Raw genomic sequence first — 24,499 nt, 5'->3', positions numbered from 1 at the left:
TCGAAAGGTTGAAAAGGAAGGTTGGTGCAGTCAGAAAGATTTAGCTTTTCTCATCTCCTCCCGGTTATCTTACTACTCTCTCTTTCTCAACTGTAAAAATAGGTTTTCTCGACTTTCACACTGAGATTGCAAAACAGCAAATCAAAGAAAATTGTTCAAATGGACTCACTGTAAACCCCCAAATTCTGACAGTTTTTTAAAATTGAAAATACATCACTTGTTAAACAACATACAGTATGTATGTGGTCTGAAAGGTCATACATTGCAGCTTGAAATCACCTTGATCTCTGACACAGCCGCAGTGCAGTATGAACACAGGGAGAAGAATTATGATTCAAAATGTATTTTGAGCCAGCAGCATTTTGTTCTCTTTCCCAAACATGGATGAATACTGTACATCTGAGATGGTTAACATGTGATGAAAATTTTGGAAAGGGTGTATACTGTCACACAACCCTTTGAGAGGAGACTGACCCCCACCCCCACCCCCCAAAAAGATGTAATTGCATTGATAATCAGATTAAAAAGACAAACAGAAAAAGACAAATATGGCCAGAAAGAATGTACTCATCATAATGGAATGTAAATGTGGGTAGTTAAACCAGCCTGGAGAGGGGGAGCCTCAGGCATTTCTTAATTCATTACATAACAATCAATTCAAGAAAGATACAGTGAGTCACTTTGTTCTTATTTGTTGTTACATAGAAGCCAACATGATATCTACTAGAAACTATCATGTCAAGTGTTTTTTGCTGACTCTTCTCAAAGCGCAGAACAAAGCCTGGCGACAATTAAGTGTACGGTGAAAGCAAATTTATACACACACACACACACACACACACACACACACACACACACACACACACACACACACACACACACACACACACACACACACACACATACACAGTTCAGTTTGACTCACTACATTTCAATGACACACCAGTCCTTTTCAAGTATCTCTTTATAATAGCATCTATTTCAGTGAGTATCTATTTTTTAAACACGGGTGTTACATATTTTAGTCTTTTTAGTTCATTAGCAGATGTGGTTGCAACTATAAGCGTCTGATAAGAAATGAGGGCCGAGGATGATAAATTGAGAGAGGGGGATTTATGGGGTGGTTTTGAAAGAAGGCGAGAAGTTAATCACAATAGACTTGACCATCTCCTGTTGTCTCTTTACTGTCTTTCTAAGTTTCATAAAACTACTCAAAATACTTAATGACACGCGCCAGCGCACACACAGCTGGATAACAATGAAATATTTAACCCACAGCAGTCTGTTTTTATATATCACAAGCTTAAGTGCAAATGAAAGAACAGTCTACCAGGAGAAATACAACATATTTACATTCCCCTTTTGTATTCCAAATCCGCATTAACAACATACACAATTCATGGAACCTGAACCCTAGAAGTGGCATTTTGTAACATTTTCAAACTTTGTTTTCCTGAAGATAGAGGCCAGATCAGAAAACACCCTCATATTTTAACGTGACTTCACTGTAATGACTGTAATTGTGCCCTTTTTTCTACGTAAAGCAGGTAAAGTTTTAGCAAAGTAATTGGTACATCCATGTGTTTCCACCCACACCTGGTTTCATGTACAACACCACAGCATCTTTGGAAACATGATATTATGGGACTTCATCCGTCATCACTGCTGGTTGTAGCTGAGGGATATACAAATTATCTCTTCTCAAAGTTATTAATTCTCATTTATATTCAGTTGGAGAAAGGTGTCGGTCTCAATGCAGAGTCCATTATTTTATCCAATATGACAAATTCAACAAAAAATGTTAAGGCCAGGGTTTTTATTATTCATTGGACTTTTGAGTTTTTAAATAACAATTTAAAATATAGTTTTACCGCACGTCTGTGCGAGTGTAGTGGTAACTGGAAGAGGAAGATGGTATCAGTCTATGGACACACGCACAGATATGCAGATATGCCGAACCAGTGATTTTTACAGAAGTGATGTTAGATGCATTTTCTTGTTACAGCATATTTGCACATATACACAGACTTTCTGCTTGTCAATGTCGCCATTTTTCCTTGACTGTCAATTTAAATCAAATCTACACAAACATATTCTCAATTTTCTTTCAATGGGGCATCCCCACCCTAATTTTTTGCTTGTGTTGCGTGCTTCTTTGTCTCTCTATATCATCTTCCCTCTGATTCCCTCCTTTTCTCAAAATGTATTGCTGCTCTTTGTTCTCTCCCTGCACTGTTTCATTTATGTTTTATGTATTAGTTCTTCAACAGCGCTGCACTCTAGTTTAGACTGTTTGAGAGATACTAACCCATTTGACTGTCAGTTGACAATTACGACAAGACTGTAAAGCAAAAGGTGAGGAGAGGGTCGTGAAAAGAGAGAAAAAGAAATGCTGAGACACTTGCCAACTGAACACAGAAAAGAGAGAATTAGTTTGGTCTTTACGGCTCTCTAGATCTCTCAGAGAGAGTGATTGACAGACAGGAGTGACAAAACTGGAGAAGTTGTGTGTGTGTGTGAGGCAGTACAGCAGAATAGGGAGAGGTAGAAGAGATCGATGTGGGATTAGCGAGAGAAGGAAAGTGCCAGAGGGTACAGAAAATAGTTTGAATATTCAAACAGTGCTAAAATAATAACGAAGAAAAAATGCAGTGATCACATGCCCTGGCATCTGTAATAAAATCACCAATATTGGGGCACTATCACAGCATTTTAACTACAGCCTACTGCACTGTGATGTTCTCAACAGACCGAAAGCAACCGTTTGAAAAACCTTATTTTAAAGGGTCAGATGTTGTAACATTGCAACACCTGCCTTATCAGTGAAATGTTTGGATTTCAACCTGCATGTCTCCAACCAGCTTTTGAAATTGTAGGGACATGTGAATGGAAGAAAATTGAAATCTTTCAGTACTGAAAATGGCCACAGCAGGACAAGAAGTAATGTATAGAACTCCAACCAGCATGTAAAGGTTATTACTGCAGGCACTTAAAACCCCTCGTTCAACAGTCTCCTAATGAAAATCCCTACACCAACACCAGTTTGATTGATATTCCTTTGAGTGAACAAAAGAAAAAAACATGATTTATGGAAAGAAAAAAATATCGAGATCTTATCAATACAACCCCAGTTTGACTGATATCCCCTGGCTTCCACAAAAAAAGACATGGTTTAATAAGATAAATAAAACAGAGACATCTGTATTTACAAATGAACCCATTATGTAAACATACTTAAAGGTGCTCTAAGCAATGTTGGGTGACATTACTTCTTGTTGACATTCAAAGTATTTTCCCTCCTCATCCCATCCCCTCCCCCTCCTTTCTGTGCTTCTGCGCACTAACCCCCCACCCCGAAATCCTTCTTGTTGGTTATTGGCTGGAACGCTGGAACACTGCTTCGTGGTGCAGGTGGGCACAGTTTATTTTTGTTGCCGTTTGTAGACCCTGGGCTGTCTACAGAGACCGTGTTTTTTTACAGTGTGTTCTGGGGACAAGCAGCTCGCGGATAGTGAGGACATGTTTGCTGTATGTGACAACAATTGTTGTAGCCTAAAACACGCGTGACCTCGCTTAGAGGTTTCCTTGCGGGAGTCATCCCAAAGGGATTAATAAAGCTAAGTCTAAGTCTAAGTCTAGAGCACCTTAAAGGGACCAATAGAAGTGCTTTTGGTTTGGTCGAGCAGACATTACATTAGCCCAATTTTTTTTTTATTATATATAATATATTTGTCAAACCACCCAACCCTATTTTGGGTAATTGTAGTTTTCACTGAGCTTATGCTGAGACCACATTTTCCCAGCTATCTGCAGATCTATATTCTTTTTTCTTCTTGCTTTCCGTTAAAAGCAGAATTGCAGTTACTCAGTTTAGGAACAAAAGTAATCTGTTGATTGTTAATGGAAAACAAAACAATCAGGGCGTTTTAATGTTTACAATCAGTGTGCCAAAAAATGACAAGTAAATCAAAGTATGAACATAAAGTTTCATTTGTGATTAAAACATGGTGTGAGTTAATGCTCCCTCCGAGGTTAACAAAATGATACAGCTTAGATAATGTTTATCATTATCAATGACTGCTAATGTTTGCTAATAAGATTTGACCTACTTGAGTTTGCCGTGGCTTGCTCTCTTCCAGGCATGGCCTCCCACAGCAAGTACAGTACGTAATATGGTAGATCAAACGTGACTGTCATGTGCGGACAAACACCTCCTGTGGGGACGCGTTTCCAGACCCCAACAGAACCAAAGCTCTGCTCGGCACCGAGGCTATTGTTTGGCGTGGACAGAGAGACATAAAGAAAGAAAGAGATGAGAGAAACCAGAATTTCAATGGAGAATGAGAGAAATGAAAAGGAGCAGTGTGAGAGAAGCAGAATGGAAGGACAGACTATAAGCAGAGGAGATTATGTATCATACTGTATATTTGATGAAACGTCTAAAAAGAAGAAAAAAAAATGATGAGTGAGACAAATAAATTGTAGTGGCTGTAAGAGAAAGACTCACAGAGAGGAGGGTTCATTGCATCTATTCTAAGCCTCATAATTCTGTCTATCCCCTCACACTGCTGAACCACTGAACACTCCCTCAGCTCTATAGCCTACATTCAGTCTGAAAATGTGCTTCTAGTGTGGGAGGGCCATCTAGCCATCACTTTGTGTGGACAAAATTATGTTTACACTGTCATAAAAATTCTATCCTGACAAGGTACATCTTTCATTTAGACCACAGAGTTGGTTTTAGGCTTCTTGTTAGATTTATTACCTTACAGTTAGAGTATAGGCATCCAGCGAATAAATGAAAGTCACAACAATTTCCCCACAAGTATAGTAGTACACGTGTGTGGGCGTGTGTGTGTTTCTGTTATCAGTATCAGCCCAGCTTGCTGTAGTTAGGACAGCAATGATTAGAGAGCGCAGGAGGGGGGGTAAGGGCTTGATAATGAGCTGTGTGTGTGTGTGTGTGTGTGTGTGTGTGTGTGTGTGTGTGTGTGTGTGTGTGTGTGTGTGTGTGCGTGCATGTGTTTATCTTTACGATGCCATGAACTATACATGTGCATGGAGGCTTGTGTGCATCTATATGCTGCAAATGTTATGACCCATCCACAGTTGTGTGTATTGGTATCATTGTATTATGTGTGTGCAAGTAGTCTAGTGCATCAGCTTGTGTGTGTGTGTGTGTGTGTGTGTGTGTGTGTGTGTGTGTGTGTGTGGGCATCCTCTCAATTGTGCTCCATCACCTCTTTCAAACAGCCATTGTGGAGAGGGAGGAATGGATAACAATTGTAGCTGAGGTCTGCTGGGATGTTGGCTGGAAGCAGCCGCCTGAGGGAAATAAAGCGATGAGGGGAAGGGTGAATGGAAAGATGGAGGACAGAGGAGATATGGATGCAGAAAGAGAACGTAGGTGGACATGTGTAATGTAATGTAGTGGGTATAAGTGGGAAAAATTAAAGTTTTAGTGGGGAAGAAGGATTGGAGAGAGAGAGACAAAATATACATATATGTGAAATACAAGAGGTAGAAAAAGCAAAATACTTGGCAGCAGGGCCAAATGTATTAATGGACTGTATTTGTGCTGCTGCCGCAGCTAAACTGCATAAATGCAGACAGTTTTTTCTCATTCTCTGTACCAATGTGAATGGAATTAGAAAAACACTCATTTCTATGTTCGGTGAATTCATAAAGGTTCTGCTCTTAAATCCTTTACAGTCCTATTCCCTATAATTTAAAAGTGAATATATTTTCCTTCTTAATTTCTCAATATTGTCGGAAGTACAAGATTTCAGGAGCGTTCAGGTCCACTCTTTGTGTATATCATCTAATAAAAGCAGAAAATTACCCAAAATATATCCAAAAAGTAAAAGAAAACATATCAGAGTTCACAGCAGACATGCCGACACGCCACAACAGGAAAATGTGTAAATGGTGAAATGAATGATGGCTGTTTAGCAGCTTCAGTGTCAGGGTCCTGGTATTGTGCACGCTGGCTCACTGCCACTGCTGACTGGGATACTTAGAACAGAGCCGTCGTTAATGTTATTAGTAACACCTGTGCTTTTCCTGCTATGACAAGTCAAAGTGTCTTCTGTGAAAAGGGCTTATATATATTTTCAAAGAGGATTTATTTTGGCTGCTGCAATTATAAACCTCTTGAAGTTGTATTGCCTAACACAATAATTCTGTTACCCATTTAAATCTATATTCATTCAATGAACTTGAGGTTTACTACATATTTGCTTGTTTTGGGTAGAGCAGGTGGTTATAGTTGCAATGGACTAGGCTGGAAGTTAACATCTACACACACACACACACACACACACACACACACACACACCCACCACCACTCTCTCTGCTCTCTCTCTCTCTCTCTCTCTCTCTCTCTCTCTCTCTCTCTCTCTCTCTCTTTCGCGCTCCCCAACAGTCCCATCTATCACGTTGTGATTACTTGATAGCTTAGCCAGTTGGTAGCCCATGTTATAATGTTTAGCCAGCTGTGACGGTTGGCCTAATGACTGGACTGGGTTTATTTAATGGAGTGAAATCTGCTGGAAATTTGAGAGCTGCCAGATTCTGAGAAAATCTGTCAGGGTTGTAAGAGGGGAAACCTGCCCACCACATGGAATAAGAAGCAGGTGGACAAAAACAAGACCATGCCACTTTCTAAGCCATTGCTGATATATTTTCACTGCCTGGTTCCGGCCAGTAATAGGGCCTGTCAGACATCCTGTTCCAAATGGACTGTATCAAATAATTTTATCCAAACACAGTGTACTCCGTCTTAAAGCACCATGCAGTGGGCTGTGTATGTTCTAGTATATTAACTTAATTCACGTATGGTTTATGTTACTGCTAAGGGTTAAAACAATTAGCTGGTTAATCCACTTGTCAAGATAAATCACCATCATTATTTTTATAATCAACTAATCTTTTACTTTGTATATTGAGCACAAATGTCAGACATTCTCCAATTCCAGCTTTTCAAATGTGAGGATATTTTGCTTTTCTCTGTTTCAAACAACAGTAAACTGAATGTCTTTCTTCTCTTCACCTTGGGCTCAGGGAAATTATGATGGGCTATTATCTGACATTAGTCAATTGTCAGATGAACGATTATAAAGATAATCATTCGTTGCAGCCCTAATTATTATCAACCTTGTCTTGACAGACATCAACTTGCAGAAACCTAAATGAACCTCTCACTGCGTTTTATTTTGGTGTTGTGTTGTGGTGTGAGGTAGTTGTGAGAGACTGCTTTGACCGTTTTGAGTCAGACTGACATTCAGCACCCAACAATTGACACCCGGCTGGGCTGGACAACAGCGATGCATTGATGATCTATGTTGTCAGACATTTAAATCCAGACAAGACATCTTGTGGTAAAGTGAATTGGTTCATTTTTAAGGGTTGTTGTTAAGCAGCCAACTCTCACTATTTCACCAAACACAAGAACAACTTCCTACCTGATTGCTATAACCTCTAAATAGTTCTTTTGAGTGTGAACACTGTTAACATACAATTTATCCTTGGGGGCCAAAGTCAAGGTATGGAAAGCTGGCAGTGTGAAGTAAACATTTGGACAGATATAACACTCAGTTGTATATAACTCGCCAAATTGCAGTCGACCCTTGAGAGCGAGTGGGCCCGCAGTCTACATGTACATATTTAATTTTCAGTTTCAGTTGATATTGATTGACTGATCCATTCCCAGGTTTCCACTTGTGAGTGAGGAGGCTCCTGTTGGAACCCCGGTGGGAGCCATCATGGCGGCTGCTGTCAATCAAACTATCGTCTACTCCATCATCGAAGGCAACCAGGGAGGTGAGTATATTTAGAGCACTGCCTGTTGTGGGCTTCAGTTTTAGAGTTGGCTGGAGTTACTGTCTAAGTTTGACCGCAGATAAAGTATCTGGTTCACTTATAACATTAAGTTATGTATGTGTGTGTGCAAGCCAGGTTCATGGAAAGGATGAATGTAACTGTTAGTGTGCTACAAGTTATTCTTATTAACCTGGGAAAACAAGACCTGATCACAGATTCAATATGAGAGTGAACAAAAGACTATTAAATGACATATTGATTGTATCCGATTATTAAACACTTGAAATGTCAAGCGTAAACGTAGCCTAGGGGTAAAAGGTTTCAGGTTAGGTGGCTTGTTTTTTCTTTTGCAATTTGCTGAAGCGTCTAATTGAAACAACGTTCAAAATATCTCCTGTGCAAACACCTCCCTTTTGCTGATATTTAGCTCTTGGTTTCTTTAATCCGACTTTTTCTCCCACTCTTGCTGTCTGTCTTTGTCTCTCTTTTCTCTCCAGATGTGTTTGCATTAAATGAAACCACAGGAGTGATTTCCACAGCCAAACCCCTGGACTACGAGGCCACCTCCACCTACGTTCTAAGGGTTGAAGCAGACTCCATGGGAGTGGTGTCCTCAAACCTTCGAGTTCCCTCAAAGAGTAAGTGCATGGTTGTGTTGTTGATCCCCCCCTCCTCCTCCTTCTAATTTTTGACATTGGGTTGCATCACGGCAATTTCACAGTTCTCTCTAATTACACACACACGCACACACTAAAGGAATACAAAATAACAGTGCATTACCCACTATGTGTAATTGTTAAGATAAACTTGCAACAGGCTTTAGCTTTCTCTTTTGCACATGCGCTCATCTCTCTAATACTCTGGTGTTCCTCTAATTATATCTGGAGCTCTCTCTACTTTTTTTGCAATACAAGTTGTCATCAATTCTTCACCTTAAAGTTCTATGTCTGAGATCACGTGATATTGGGCCTCAGCTGCTGCTGTTACCTTTCAAACTGCCTTTCCCTTTCTCTATCAAACCTGTAAGCTACACCAGTTTCTTTGTTTTTTACAATCCTTGCCTTTCATCCTCCTCCTATATTTATTAAAATGTGCAATCATGTCCAGAATTCATCTCTTAAATATCAAACATGCACAGATCAAAGTGACCAAATATAGCTGGTGTGCAGTTTGGAAGATTGTAGATTTTATCTGTAAAGCCATTACTTTCCCGGGGATACTCAGTCCCAAACATTGGCACAGAATAATCTGTGTAGGTCAAGTCAGGGTTAAACTTTACTGAACCTGCTGTAATCGAAAATATTATATTGTTTTATACTCTTCTTCATTCTGTCTTAAGTTTCTTCAATTACTATTTCTATTTCAATCCATCCAAAAATGACAGTTCATTCATTTGCATGTGTGAGGACCGACCAAACCAGGTTTTCAATTAAATTAACTTTTCTCTCTGAAAGTCTTTTTTCCTTTCTCCTTTTTTCTAACTTTCTGTAGTGTCTGACATTTCTGTCTTTTCTCTTTCTTTCTTTCTTTCTTTAAAAAACATACCTTTTTCTCAATTGGCGCTCAGCTCCCCAGGTTTCCCATTTCTTCTTTCACCACATGCTATTGTCATTTAATTCAGCTATTGAATTTAATTAAAGCATTCTGCAGGGATTACATTGACAAATCTTTGTAGTCATTAGCAAATCTTCAATTATTCTTTCAACATGCTTTAATCGGGCAACAAATCAATAAGATTCTAACAATGTGTTAATCCGGTTTTCTTACTCCAGTAAAAAGGTTTGGATCATACACAGACATTTTGGTTGGGTGTCTCAGTGGCTGCAATAGATGAGCAGATTAATGTTTGCATCTGCAGATAAGACTGAATGTGAGTCATTCCAAGTTGCAACTACTGACTATGAATGACAAAGGCTCGCTGTTGGCACATTGTTTTGTCCTATACTGAATCTGTAGCTCGGTTGACAGTAACGTTTAATCTGTCTATCTGATCAATTTTATTTCATTCAGTTTCTGCGTGTAAAACAAAAATACATCTTAAAGTGTAATTAATGCAAAACATTTTTCTTTTTTTTTCATCATGGCATAGACATTATTATGGCCGCAGCCTCCCAGTACATCCGTCCATTCCTTAAATTTTTCACAGCACATTTTCATAATTTGTTTACAAACAGCACTGGAAGTGATGCTAACAATCCTTTATTTATTACTAAAAAATTAATGCAGAAGCTAACTTTGCCTGCCTGATGATGGGATGTCAAAAAGGCTCCTGTTGCTTTTCTTGCTGATGTGTGGAGCGGTTTGGACTTGCAGGTTTAGAACTGCAGGCCTGAAGCTGATGGTTGGTCTTGGTTAAGGCTGATTTGCATCAATGATTGTGTTTGTCCTCATTAATTCATTTTATTTAGGGTAGCACGTTATGAGGAATATCTACAACAACGTTGAATGTCGCAATCATGATTTTACTTGAGATAATAAACAGATATAAAGTGCACTCACTTCTGTCTTTCTGCTGCTTTCAGTATATTACTAAAATACAACACATTGCTTGTTGAATAAAAAAAATGAAAGGATATTGTTTTCAACATTCTTTTATTGAACAAATTCATCATTGTTTATATTTCTTTAAACTAATTACAACCGCCCTGAGCAGAGCTAAGCCCCGGATGCAACAACGGTGCCCTTGCAAAACAAATAGCTTTATCCCAGCAATGTATAAAAAGCACCAATAAAAAGTGCGATATTGTAGTCTTTTGAATTCAATTCAGTTTATCGCGCAAGTTGACATCTCGACGATGATGAAAGGAAACAATATACTGTGCATCCCTCATTTTACTGTTTGCTTTTCATCCCAAGTACTCTGTTCTTTTCGACAATGTCCCTTTATCTTGTTTTTGTAATGCCAAATGCAAATGTGTATCATAATGTGTAAAATGTGTGTGTGTGTGTGTGTGTGTGTGTGTGTGTGTGTGTGTGTGTGTGTGTGTGTGTGTGTTCTAGCCAACACAGCTAAGGTGGTAATCGACATCCAGGATGAGAACGACCACCCACCGGTTTTCACCAGATCTCTTTATATTGGAGGGGTGGCAGAAGATGCTAAAACGTTTACCTCCGTCTTGCAAGTACAGGTACAGAAATACACACACATATATATAAAACCAAACTGCAGCGGGTAGAAAAAGTATGGGAACATGGGCAACATAATGTAATTAAAGAAGAGAAGCCCACATGCCTGTTCAGGTAGCCCAAGTTGAGTCACCGCTGCACTAAGATAGCACACTGAACAAATATCCAACAAAGTCTTTTACTCATGGAACGAAACTTAAGCCGCCAGTTCAGCTTACCGCTGCATGCCTGCTGCCACACCGCTCACTTGAAAGCTATGCTGTAGCTTGCTGCTACGGCTGTGGGCGTTGCCTGCTGTTCATATAATATTTCAAAAGGACCTCCACCCCTGCATCCATTGGTAGGCTTGGAGTCCACCCACTCCCTGCTAAGCTAAGCTTGATGTTTCTTTGTGAGGAGCGTCAAAGTCAGAGTTTATACGGCACACAATAATGCTGTACATATTCTACCTTGACATACTAATCTTTTCCATGTGAGTTGGCTGACTGCATTACAACTCTCAAGTCTTCCGTTTATAATATGGTTGCAAGGATTTTTTTTGTATTTCAAAAAGTTCCTTCTACTTGTCCCCACTTGTTTGAACCGTTCTCGCTTGAAATAATATCCCTAATTTAATGTGAGACTTAAAATATTATGACTTCGACACTCAAGTAGCCTTGACAGCTTCCAACTTAATTTAGCTTAGCTCAGTATGTAGGTGCTTAGGCTTCCCTTGTGGATTTGTGTTCTTGTATTTGTGTTGTTAACTTTAAATAAAGATACTATTCAGTCCATAAAGTAACAGATTAGCTGGTAAGATAATTCTCTCCCTCGACATATACCTCTCTGTGAATTGATACATCTCTTTGTTTCCCCTTTCTTTTTTACCTAACTCGGAATAATTTAATATCAGTGTAAACAATTTGATCGCCTCTCGTATTATTAAAATGCCTTTTGGGACCCAAAATGGGTCACAGAGCCCTCAGCCTCTATCTGAGAAATAGCAATATGTTTTAATGAGCCTGGGTGCCACAAGAGACTCTAGTCTCTAGCAGAAAAGTATGTGCTTTAATATTTTATTACAGGTTTTAAGAATATTCTTAGATATTCCTGCTTTATTAGATCATGCACAGTGAGAGTGATGGGAAAGATGAGAGAATAAGGGAGAACATGCAACTCATAAGAGTCATCAAAATCACAGTTTCACTAGCTTTTCTCACGGACAAACCTGGTGTACCAAAATTATTATTCCTCTGCTGCAAACATCTGAGGGGGTGGTTTTGCATATGGATTTGGAGTGTCAAGGTTGGAGCTAGGTTAGAGTTGCCTGCTCTTCAGTCATCTGACCTCCATAAATACTTTAACAGATTGACAGGAAAACTAATAGCCAACTCGTAGGCTCGATTACCACAAGGAAAAAGAATGGATCTGGAATTTGGACAGAAGAGTGAGGATTGATAGTTAGCTAAAGATAGCTGGCATCCTGCTGAGAGACAAACCGACTGGACAGAAGAAGGTAGGGAAGACATGCATGATTCATGGGTGGATGAATAGATGGAGGTGGGGGGGTCTAGAAAGATGGACAGGGATGCTTTCGGCACATTTGCTAACATTTAGATGAAAGAGTATGTGAGACAAGAGGTGGAGAAAACGTTGCATTTTCAATCTCAGTGGTTTCACTCAAGTATAACTAATTCCATCAGATCTGTCTGAAGAGTGTGTGTGTGCATGTGTGTGTGTGCGTGCGTGCGTGTGTGTGTGCGTGCGTGCGTGCGTGTACCAGGCTACATGTTGTTATATGTGTGTATTGCTACATGCAGGGGTGTCAGAGTGTACGTGTTCAAGTGCATGTGCAGGATTTTTGTCCCTCAGATGATGCCAAATCACATATTGATCAGACTGCAGATGAGTCTCACATTGGCAAACCTACTCAACGGTTCCTCCAAAGATTCTTTTGTTCTTTAAAACCAATTTGTCACATTTTGTCTTCCCAAGACATTTTGGCACTTCCCTTACCACAACTAAAGCAAATGCAGAACATAGCCTTCTTCCTTTTTTCAGCCTTTTCTTTCCCTCTTTTATGACAAATGTAATGACAAAGTCCATCCTTCTCTTTTAGTGGATGTTAATACCAAAAATAGCCCTGAATTAAAAACTAAAACAACAAACAGCCGCATTGCTGAACGCATTTGTGAGAAGATAGGAAGTCCAGATTCAGTCATTCATTCATGAGTTTGAAGACTAGCCAGATGACAAAACTCCACACAGCAGTAGAAATTATCATGCAACTCTGGACAGTTACTACAGCAACAATCATTTCATTCTCCATTATTACAATACCAGAATAAACGGAAGAACTATGACAATCAGGTTATGTCTGATGGGCAAACACAGTGTTTTTTGCCTTTTCCACGTTTTTTCAAAGCTCTCCTTAGGCACCTCCCAGTGCTTGCATTCACATTAATGAGGAGGCTACGTTTCTCTTTCTCACTAGGTTGTCTGAAAATGGCCTTACTTACCAAGTGATTCAATCATCTTGTAAAAATGCTTTTACTGAGGCTCAGGTGTGCAGGAGTGATTGCTTTTATTTTGGCTTTCACTTTGTTGAATTCTTTTTAAAATGGGCAAAATATTAAAGTAGAAGTGAAAATGTTGTAAAATCAGTGTTTACAGCACTTTCTAACTTTGTGTAAATTCTTTGTCCATGTATTTATTTTTAAGATACTATCACTCAACACACATCATGGGGAAGATAGTCGACAAAGTCAAAACTATGCCCCAATTCCATACTGCATCCTACTGGTATACAACATGTATGATGTACTTATATACTTATCTATAGAATATAGTGTTTTTATATTTTATTAGAATACAAAAACTTACAGGAAATGATGCAACAGAGCAAAGGCAATCAAGCTATGACTTTAGAATGACTTTTACACTGCTGCTAACTAAAGAGACAGCAACATTTTTCCAACAGTTTAGTACTTTCTTTTTCTTTTACTGCAAGGTGCAATGGAATATAATCAGGTCTGTAGTCACACCTGTGCTGCAGTTGGTGGTTGATGTTACTGATTATTGCTGAAAGGTTATCCTAAATCTGCGAGTAAGAACATAAAAAATAGATCTGTACATCCCCTCTTCCTTCAGTCCTTCCTATTCCCTCCACTTCTTTATGTTTACCTTCTTGTTTCCTTTTTTTCTTCTTTTCTTTTCTGCTTCCATTTTCTTATTCCCTGGCTATGAGAAAAATCATTTATTTTGTTTTGTTTCTTGCCATTATAGTTTTACCTTTGATGTGGTGAGTGTCTCAGAGCATGAATCTGTAGTCTTTACTCCCAGCCCTTCTTGTAAAGACCCAGCAATAAATCAATGTCTGTCTGAGTGTGTGTCTGTGTCTGGACATGAATGTGAGGTTTGCATGTACTATATGCGTGAGTGAGGGGCGGGACTTGATAGTTAGTCGGAATGACAGAACATTTGAATAGACCTGCATACGGCTCAAAGCACCACTTTACCCCCTGCTGCTGATTCAGAGTACTACAACAAACAACACAAACAGGGGGAAGGGAAAATCCAGAAAAAGTCACAATAGTATGGCCTTTCGGTGACTGACAAGTACAAGACAGACAGCATATCAATCCTGAAGTAATCAATTTACATGGCATTGCTACATATTGATTAGACACCTCAAACAGAATCCACAAAGAGAAGGGCTCACAATCATTACCATAATCATCACAGAAAATTGGAATGGAATTGAGTATTTTAATAATGGCAACAATAACTTCATCAGTGTTTTGTTGATGGTGACATTTTGTTTTAATAGTGATAATGATGATGTTGTGGTGGTGTCATGATGATGGTTACAATAATGACACTGTGTAGTGATTCTTATTTACCTTATTTTACAGGCCCTGGACAAAGACACTGGTAACTACAGTTCTATGATGTACCGGCTGATCATTCCCCCTCCTGCCGGTAAAGACACTAAAGATAGCAAAGACGGCTTCATCATCGAACCATACAGCGGCGTGGTGAAGACGGCAATCATGTATCGCAACATGAGGCGATCGTATTTTAAGTTTGAGGTGGTTGCTACAGACAACTATGGTCAAGGACACAGCAGCAAGGCGGAGATAGTGGTGTGTATATCTTTTTTTTGACATTGGTGGCAGGTTTATAATCACTTCCTTCATCTTATATTCTACATTTCTTCTTATAGTTGTATGACTAGAATATCCTTGAAGCAGAAAAAAATGTGAAAACTAATTCACAAGCTTGGAGCAGTTTTGAATTGGAAATGTTATCTTTTCCGAAGCGAACTTTTCTTTCCCGCTGGTGGAGGTGCCCTCTGACCAGAGGTTCAGTAAAATAGTTTACATCTAGCATGCTGTCAGCTAAGTTTAAATGTAGAAGTGATTTTTTTTTCTGTTGTGTAGGTATCGGTTGTGAACCAGCTGGACATGCAGGTGGTCGTATCAAATGTCCCTCCAACATATGTGGAGAAAAACAAAAACAAGCTGCTCAGGTAATGTACATAATACTGTATCTTGTTTTTTTATATAATATATTAATAAATAATCTATAGCATTAAGCTGGCTGTAACGTGCCGTGAGTGACAGCTGCCCACATTTGAAAGACGCCTTCTGTCCTTACATAAAGTGTATTGTTAGACTATGTGTGAAGTTGCCCACTATTCTTTCTATATTTTAATTCTTAATCTCTGAATAAGTAATTTCATAGAACAGTCATACAGTTAAAGAAAGAAATCATGCTGTCCATATGTACAGTGTCACTGCAAGCCTGAAAAGTCAGTAATAATTCAAAAGTCACAGTTTGGTTTTAGCGTGGGTGTTAAGTCATACAGTATTGAAATTCAGTGGTTCTTCTATATTGACTTAGTTATGTGTCTCCATAGGAAGGAGTGAAGCTGTAATTGCTTCCATGGGGAAATCACTTTCTAAAGAGTGGAAAAAAAAGTCTTGTGTTTAAAAATAGTGTTTTTATCATAATGAAGGGTCCTAGTCAGAATGAAGCCCTTTGTTGAACTAGAACCCACACTGGGACTGAAACAGGCACCGCAGCTAGACCACAGTTACAGAGGAAACAATGTCCCTGTTAATGTAATAACAACATACCGAGCTGTCAATACACATGAAATTTGTCTTTATATTTGACATGTTTTTCTTGTTGGTATTGAGATTTGAGACATTCAGATCCTTGAATATGAATATGAGGACATATTTTTCTAGGAATGTTTTTGTAGGCTAAATTACCGCAATGGGTATTTTTGAAATGTTACCTACCGTATGTCATACCAGTTACCTACCGTATGTCCTACCAGTTACCTACCGTATGTCCTACCAGTTACCTACCGTATGTCCTACCAGTTACCTACCGTATGTCCTACCAGTTACCTACAGTATGTCCTGCCAGTTACCTACCGTATGTCCTACCAGTAAGCTCCTTTGAATTCATCCCCTATCCTCTGTCTTTTGACAGCCTACACATTCTGTTAAAGACATTTATTGCTGGGCTCAAAACATTTGGGGCTCGAGCCCTGAAATTTAGGAATTTGCTTGAATCAAGTAATTTTATCTCTGTCAACAGTCTGCCAAATGTATTTTTTATTTAATTGAAGAAAAACAAGATTGTTTTACCAAACACAAACAGCATTATTCATCAAATAATGTGATACTTCTCCCCTGTACAAAGCTCAGTCAGGTTGCTGTTTTCTTTTGCCTTGCACATACAGTAACTCTATAATGTTTAAAAGTACTTTTCACCTTTTCTCTTTAACTCACTCTCTGTCTCTGTCTTTTACGCTTACACATATGCACACAACTTAGTGGGACAGTTCCTGCTGTGAGCAGGTGTTCCTGGAGGGACAGAAATCAATATTTCCCAGCATGAGTCTGCCGAGCTCGTGTGTTTTTATGTGTCTGTTTGGTGTGAGTGCTGTGACTGAGGATTGTAGGTACACGCCTGTTTCCACAAAGATGTAACTTTTTGTACCACAGTACATTAATGTGTTGGCCATGTCCTCATCCTTAAGAAGTTAAAGTAATTTGATCCCACCAATCAAAATCCACTATTACTTTATCCGCAGCATTTTGGAACGGTACGTCCAGGAACAGATACCAGGAGCAAAGGTTATTGTGGAAACCATCGGGCCGCATCACTATGGTGATGGAATGGAGCAGGAAGACTACACCAAGTCGGACCTCATGATTTATGCCATCGACCCGCTGACAAATAGAGCTGTCTCTAGACAGGAACTCTACAAGTAAGAACTTTGCCAACAAATCCATGAGAAGTAAAATGGCAGCTCTAAAAATATTCATATCATAAAATGATGCAAGACCTAACCTAAATTACATCACAATTAAGTCATTCCTAATTGAACTGGCCTCAATTAGTTTTTTTGGATTGCTGCCTTTCTCACAAATGTTCAGGTATTTTGTTGAATCTTGTACTTTTTGGCAGCTTAGTCAATTAAGAAGAAAAGTTATTTCTACGTTTTGTGCTCACTTTCACTGGGAGCTATGTTGGCATAACATGCTTTTTTTTTAATATACTTGGTGCCAGTTACATTTGCCTTTCTGACCCCAAGGTTTCTTGATGGTAAAATCTTGGACATCAATAAAGAGTTCCAGCCCTTCCTCCCTCCTGGTGGACGGATTCTGGAGATCCGAACTCCTGAAGTGGTGACCAGTGTAAAGAAAGCTGTGCAGACCGTTGGCTACACAGAGGGGGCGCTGTTGGCTCTGGCAGTTATTATCATTATCTGCTGTGTTCCCGCCATACTGATTGTCATTATCACCTACAGACAGTAAGTACGAGTTATGTGTAGTATTTGTTACGGTTTTGGATTAAAAATGGCACTATAATCGGGGACAACGTAGACTGAATGAGTCTGTAGGAGCTTACTGTCCTTGTGATTGTGTTGTGCAACATGCTATACTTTCCTTTTTAGCAACAAATCCCATGAAAAGAACTAAGACACCAAATACTTCAATAGGAACAAATGGGTGTGCAGTTTACTGCAACTGAAAGGGTAGGGAGGTCAACAAGTATTGAGAAACAGACTAACAAATCTGTCGGTCCTTAACAAATCTCAGGCGCCCATCAATGCGCAACCATCTCCTTTTTCTTTGTTTGTCCATATTTACTCCTCTTGCATGCCTTGTTGTGTAAAGCCCAAAGGGAGCTTTTAAATCTATTGTATTTTAACATACAGTATTTCTGGGTTAGGAATTTTAGCTATTGATGTCATTGTGCCTGGAATAAAACCCATCTAATCTATTTCAACATCATTTTGTCTCTACTAAATTATAATGTATCTATGTATATATGAATGTAAGTTCTTTAAACATGTCTATCTAAAAAAGGAGAATTTGACTTCAAATAGGAATACAAACAAAGACAAGCCATTTGGAATAAATTTTTGCGTGAATGCAGACATCCAAGAAAATAGACAACGCCGACAGTCTCTCTCCCACAGGACGTCCTTTAGCACTATTTATCATTTTATCACCTGGGCCAGTCACTTCCCTAGATGATTCAGCATGGCAGCCTGTCCCACAGTGCCAATTTGAATACTTTGTTTAGCTAACCACCGTGAACGGCTATTCATTTCATCCATCTCTCAAACACACATAAACAAGCACACACATGCACACACACACACACACACACACACACACACACACACACGCACGTGCATGAACTGGATCAGTGCATTTTGGAGATCGCTTCTCATCCTGCTGAGAAAGAAAGACAAATAACAATAGACTGAGGAGAGAGCAGATTTGAAGAAAGAAAAACAGAGTAGTGATCATCAGCACAACAGTCACAAGTCTCTGTTGCTATGACAGTAATTAATAATTGTCCCACTAGTAAACCTGGCTAACAATAGGTATTTTGTGATTTATGGTTCTAATAATCACTCATCTTACTTTTCCTCTCTTTCTCGTCTGCTGCATCTATCGCCACCAGATTCAAAGAGTAAGTACTGTTTACATATTTCCTAAATATTCATGTCCTGGCTGTCTTAAACACCTCTCATTGTGATTAATGTATTGACTTTCGCTGTACAATAAAATGGATGAAATCAGGAAGGGCGGTGAAACAGAAAGGACAGCGTTCAAACAAAGTCGATCTAACAAATGAATCCTGAAGAACACAGAATCAGTAAATGTCCAATGCTGAGACTTTTATTAAAACATGTCTGTGTGTGGTCACATTGGAGTTCAGGTCATCTTATGTTGAGTGGACAAGAATACCAATGCCAGATGGTTACGCATGTCACATAGTAGCGTTTTAATGGTTTGGGACATGCGTGTGTAATACATGAAGTGAACAAGTTGTACCGGGAAATAGTTTCCACCTTGATGTCCCATTCCAGAAGCTTTGTTCACAAATAATGAAAGCAACTAATTCCAGAGAATCTTGGAAAATTAAATAAAAACTGATGTGTCCTTAATTAGTTAAATTTTCGCTACAATTGACACTGTTCAGAATATTTATTGCAAAGTTTGCCCTGTAGAGAGCCACATTAAATAATTTGATAAAGAATCACAGTCTCATGTATACAGTGTTTCAAGTCAAGAATAGGACACCACTGACTTAGTCCACAGCCATGCTAGCAGCTCTGTGAGGCTGTACTTAAAGCTAGAAACATGTTTACAAAGACAGTTACTGTATAATGTTTACCATGTTTAGCATCTTAGTTTAGTGTGTTAGCATGCTAACATTTGTTAAGCAGTACAAACAAAGTAAGATGAGACTGATAGGAATGTCCTTAGTTTTGTATGTATTTGGTAACAAACCAAATTTGTACATTAACTGAAACTCGTCTGCAGAGGGAAACCAAAGAGATTACACTTCATCCTGAGCTTGACAGGAATGTGTTATGTTAATACATCCAACAGTTGAGACATTTCCTGGAAGAAGAAAAAAGTGTCAGCCTTATTGTGGTGCTAGAGCAAAAGTAAGGGGATCCCCAAAGTCAGCTGGCTCTTTCCTCTGGGATTGGGAAGCATCCATGTCTGTGCAAATATTCATACAATAGTTATTATAAAAAATGTTAAGATATTTCTGGACCCCAATGGTGGACAGACTAAATTAGGGAAGCATTGATCCGACTTTTTCATACACGATAATGATGCCGGGGCTTTGTGTATCTGTCAATACCCGATACTGATCTGATACAATTTTTGAATAAATAATAATCTGTATACCTTCCACCTTATACCTTCCTTCCACTATGTGAAAGGGACTAAATGCACTAGACTTTTCTAACTAAACATCACTTTCCTAACTGAGACAAAATAACAGATGTAATGTATTGCATTTGCATGGTCCTTTTGGTTGTGCTTGATTAAATTGGTAGTATTGTACTTTTCAGCACCACCACCACCCCTCGAAACATTTACTTTGCAGACATTGCAAACAGCCAACAAACTAATTGGTGTGACAAGCGTAAAATATCTCCACACAGCCAACTCTTTGGCTCGCTCCATGTTGCTTAACGGTTAACTCAAGTCTTCAAAGATGCGACACACATGCTGCTGACGAATGATGTAGGATGTGCTGTGACGGAGAGAAAAAAAAAACTGGTTGGACCATGGATCTGTTAACTTTTCCGATCCCCGATCCAAATATTTTGTCAATAATAATGGGGTCGCACCCCTAGACTAAACAGCTGAAACCCCCCACACACACACACACACACACACACACACCTCTACACTACACTACACGTACTACTATACTATACTGTAGAAAAAAAACATATTGTAAAATGTGAAAACATTCTCATTGTTGTTGTTGCACAATTACTGAAATATACACAAATAAATTAGTAGTTTACATGGTGACTTGCTTAAAGACACAGATAGAGATGGATAGACCAAAATTATCCTGTAAACCCCCTCTTCCCTTATTATTACCGTTTCACTACTTTCTATGGTCAGAATTTTACTCTAAATTTCGGCAACTAACTCTGTTTCCTCTCTGCTGGGACCAGACGCCAGGCAGAGTGTGCCAAGACCGCCCGTATCCAGATGGCACTGCCAATGAGCAAACCTGGGGGAGGCACTGCCAACAACCTGTATGAAGAGCTGGGTGACAACGCCATGTAAGTGTGAAAGTGACATTTATGTTGATGAGCCAAAGCAGATGTATTAGCTCACATTTTTTTTAATGAGAGTGTACCTTTTCTTGCTTTGAAAGCTTGGTGTGAAAATAAAAAGGCAATGGTAAACAATAACACAAAGTAGCTAGAAATAAAGGGAAAATAAGCATTTATCATAAGCAATATAACATTCAGAGTTTCAAAACATGGAGCAATTCTGGATACCAGTGACCATTCTTCACACTGAAGTAGAATTTAATTCAGTTCAATTCAATTTTATTTATAGTACCAATTCATAACAAGAGTTATCTCGAGATACTTTACAAATAGAGTAAGTCTAGACCACACTCCATAATTTACAAGGACCCAACAGTTCTAGTAGTTTTAGGCAGTTATTGTCATAAATTGTCACAAACATTGTACAAGTAGGAACAGGAACAGTGACCACACTCACAACCAGATGCTGAGGTGCAAGAAAAAAAGAGAGGACACGTGAGAGGGTCTAATGCAATTTGAATACAATTTACTTAATAAAAAAGCCAAGCTTTTGATATCTACAAGACCTGTACTATGTTGGGCAACTCAAAGAGAGATTCATAGTTCCCAACATTTAAATACAACCAGTAGGACTCAGGAAAGTAAAAAACATACATTGATATCACGAATATAAATGAAAGGAAAGGAAAACGCTCAAGTTTAATTCAAGATCATTGATTGGTTGCTTTTAGTACCACTGTAAAAATAATAATCATGCAAATGTGACCTTTTTCTTGATCAACCATCACTGCAAATTGCAATATTGTTATTGTATTATGATATTGTATCATTATTGTAGTACTTTCAATGTTTGCTTTGCAAGTAATATGCTTGTTTTTAGAAATTCTAGTGTTCCCAGTTATAAGGCTGGGAACCATGGCCAGCAACTTGAGGCAATATAAATAAGCTTTTCTTAATTCTGTCCTACATCTCAAGTGCTATCAGTGCTGAAGGGCATTATTGCCCATCTTCTATGCTGCTTCCAAATGTTGCTTTGTTATTGTGCAATTTAGTCAAATTTTCTTCACCACTTACTGTAGCACCCCCATTTCTGTGTATCTTAGCACATTTATTGTGATTTATCTTCTTGCCAATTTCTGCTGGTTTGACACATTTTGGCTTGGTTAAACAAGAGTTTAATAGTGACTGTATGTAGAGACACCATAGTAACTTTTATCTGAAAGTTTTAACAACCGCACACATACACACACTTACTCAAGGCAATGCACAGATAGTTCATTTTATAATTTCTTACTGAAGCGTTAAGAAGAAGTTGAGAGGAACTCTTATCAACATTACATGCATCACCGGATTCCTGTCTGCCCTTGATATGCCTCCACACTCCTATTAACATGAGAGCAATTCATATGCAAGATGGTAGAAACTGTCTGCAAATGACAACAAGGGATTTCCAACTGTGTGTAACACAGAGAGAGTGTGTTTGTGTGTGTGTGTGTGTGTGTCTGCATATGTGTGTGTGCGTGTGTGTGTGTGTGTGTGTGTGTGTGTGTGTGTGTACTAACTAGCCCAAATGATCCTCTGAAAAATGTGTGCGGAAATTAACTTGGATATGAGATAATTGAAATAAATGCAGACCGTAATTTATAAAGACCACCCTGGGCAATAATTAATTCTTTTGATAAGCTGTAGAGCCTGTTTAATTGTGGTAAGAAGGGTCTTTTTGGTTTGTGTGTGCGTGTGTGTGTGTGTGTGTGTGTGCGTGCATGCGTTTTTTTGTGTAATACTAGTGTGTGTGTGTTCTGTATTATCACTGTGATCTTGTTTAGACTAAATAATCCTTGAAGAGTATAAAACCTGGAAAAGTGCAAAAGTTTCCGCATCCATAATTAAGGTCCATTATCAAATTGCTTAGTAGAGTGATTTCTGAGGCTTTTTATTTTTTCTTGTAATTACCTTTGACTGTTCTCTTGACAGGCTTTGGGTTTAATGTCTGTTTTCAATTACCTATGAGAAGTTCAGTGTCATTTAACATAGTTTCAGCAGCAAATTAAATGAAGCATGTTTTTTAAACTTAAATTAAAAGTAATTTTAATTAGCGATCCTGTCTTCTGTGTAGCAATAAGTAGATGTGTATAATATGCCTTCCTATTTTTGTTTTTTACCAACTTTTTACTGGAATATTTATATATTAATAGTTATAATATTTATTTATTTAGTCCAGGCCACTGTATGGTTTGATGTTTTTGCTCCATAATTATAATGGTTAATGACTACCATTCAATTTTAAACAGCAGGAAACGTTTTAAATCATAACCTTCAACGTATGAAATAAAATACAAAATAAAGCCTTATTGTTCACAATTATATTGAAAATAGTTTTAAGACTAACTGATTATATCTACAGTGTAGATTTTAAAACTTTTACTTTGAAAAGAAACTGAAAGAACAGAAAATTGCAACTATATAATGATTTTATTAAAAACTCAAATAAATGATCTCATTTGATGCCAAAACAAGATGAAATCATTATTAACTGCTTAAACCTTTACACTCTGTAACCTCTTAATATTTAATGGGGTTCCCCAATGTTGAAAATGGAGTATTGCCCTTTATATAACAGATCAATAAATATACTGTATGTGCGACATTTTTCTATTCTTAATCTCATAGCTTAATGACAACCATAACAGTATGGCAATTAAGTTATGACTTGAAAGTTGCCAGTTTTATTCCCCAGGCAGGCACTGAGAAATACTCTTTTGTCTCTCAACAACTTATATCAGAGTGTTCATGTGCAAAGTCTTCAGCCCTTCTGGACAAAAGTAGATGGTTTTCATTGTATAAGGCTCCTTTTCTACTAGCTCTTTCTTAACATTGAACATGAATAACATCCTTCTTTGTTATCATTTCATCACTCTACTTTTCCTGTTTTCCCCATGTTGACTGATGCATTCGTCTGTCCATTTTCTCTCATTCTTCTCCATCCACCTTTGTCCATGACTAACAGACAAAAGTGAGTAGGATGCTGAAAATTGTTTCACATCTGTGATAACTGTAGTTTGATACTATGCTGTAAAAGTTTTCTTGCCTTTGTTTTGTGTTTGTGTTCGTCAGTGGTCACTCTTGTTTCATGTGCTAGGTTTGTTGTACCTAGGTGGATCAGAGAGTAAAGTTGTGTTGCTGAAGGTTGATTGTGGCTGATCAGTAATGAATCAAAACTCTTGTAACGTTGCGTTATTTGACTCATAGCATAGACGTAGCCAGCCATGTGCCATGAAGTACCAAGAGTCTGCAGAGTTTTAACAAAGATATTTCACAGACTAGTGCACCTTTGACCAGAGAGGAGGATATAATCAGTCTTTTGGTGGAAGGAAATCTGCATACTCTCAAACATCATGACACACAGTTGTCTACACCTGCCCCAACCGATCTGGC

General features: G+C 38.5%; 1 protein-coding gene across 4 annotated transcripts in view; it reads left to right on the top strand.

The window, feature by feature from the left end:
* Positions 1 to 24,499, top strand: part of LOC116671265 (protocadherin-15) — a 173,982-nt gene that overhangs the window by 129,495 nt on the left and 19,988 nt on the right. For 3 of the 4 annotated variants that reach the window (XM_032502392.1, XM_032502391.1, XM_032502389.1), the window contains 9 exons: positions 7,712 to 7,821; positions 8,319 to 8,459; positions 10,822 to 10,949; positions 14,841 to 15,071; positions 15,369 to 15,457; positions 17,039 to 17,215; positions 17,543 to 17,761; positions 18,928 to 18,936; positions 20,960 to 21,070. In XM_032502392.1, coding sequence (XP_032358283.1) covers positions 7,712 to 7,821; positions 8,319 to 8,459; positions 10,822 to 10,949; positions 14,841 to 15,071; positions 15,369 to 15,457; positions 17,039 to 17,215; positions 17,543 to 17,761; positions 18,928 to 18,936; positions 20,960 to 21,070 — 1,215 coding nt within the window. Of the gene's footprint in view, positions 1 to 7,711; positions 7,822 to 8,318; positions 8,460 to 10,821; positions 10,950 to 14,840; positions 15,072 to 15,368; positions 15,458 to 17,038; positions 17,216 to 17,542; positions 17,762 to 18,927; positions 18,937 to 20,959; positions 21,071 to 24,071; positions 24,078 to 24,499 lie in introns of all 4 variants that reach the window. The other variant, XM_032502390.1, reaches the window with a different exon arrangement.

This window comes from Etheostoma spectabile, chromosome 21 (assembly GCF_008692095.1).
Source record: "Etheostoma spectabile isolate EspeVRDwgs_2016 chromosome 21, UIUC_Espe_1.0, whole genome shotgun sequence".
In the NCBI taxonomy this organism is placed as follows: domain Eukaryota; kingdom Metazoa; phylum Chordata; class Actinopteri; order Perciformes; family Percidae; genus Etheostoma; species Etheostoma spectabile.
The sequence above is the reverse complement of the archived record's forward strand: the minus strand, read 5'-3'. Positions and strand labels throughout refer to the sequence as shown.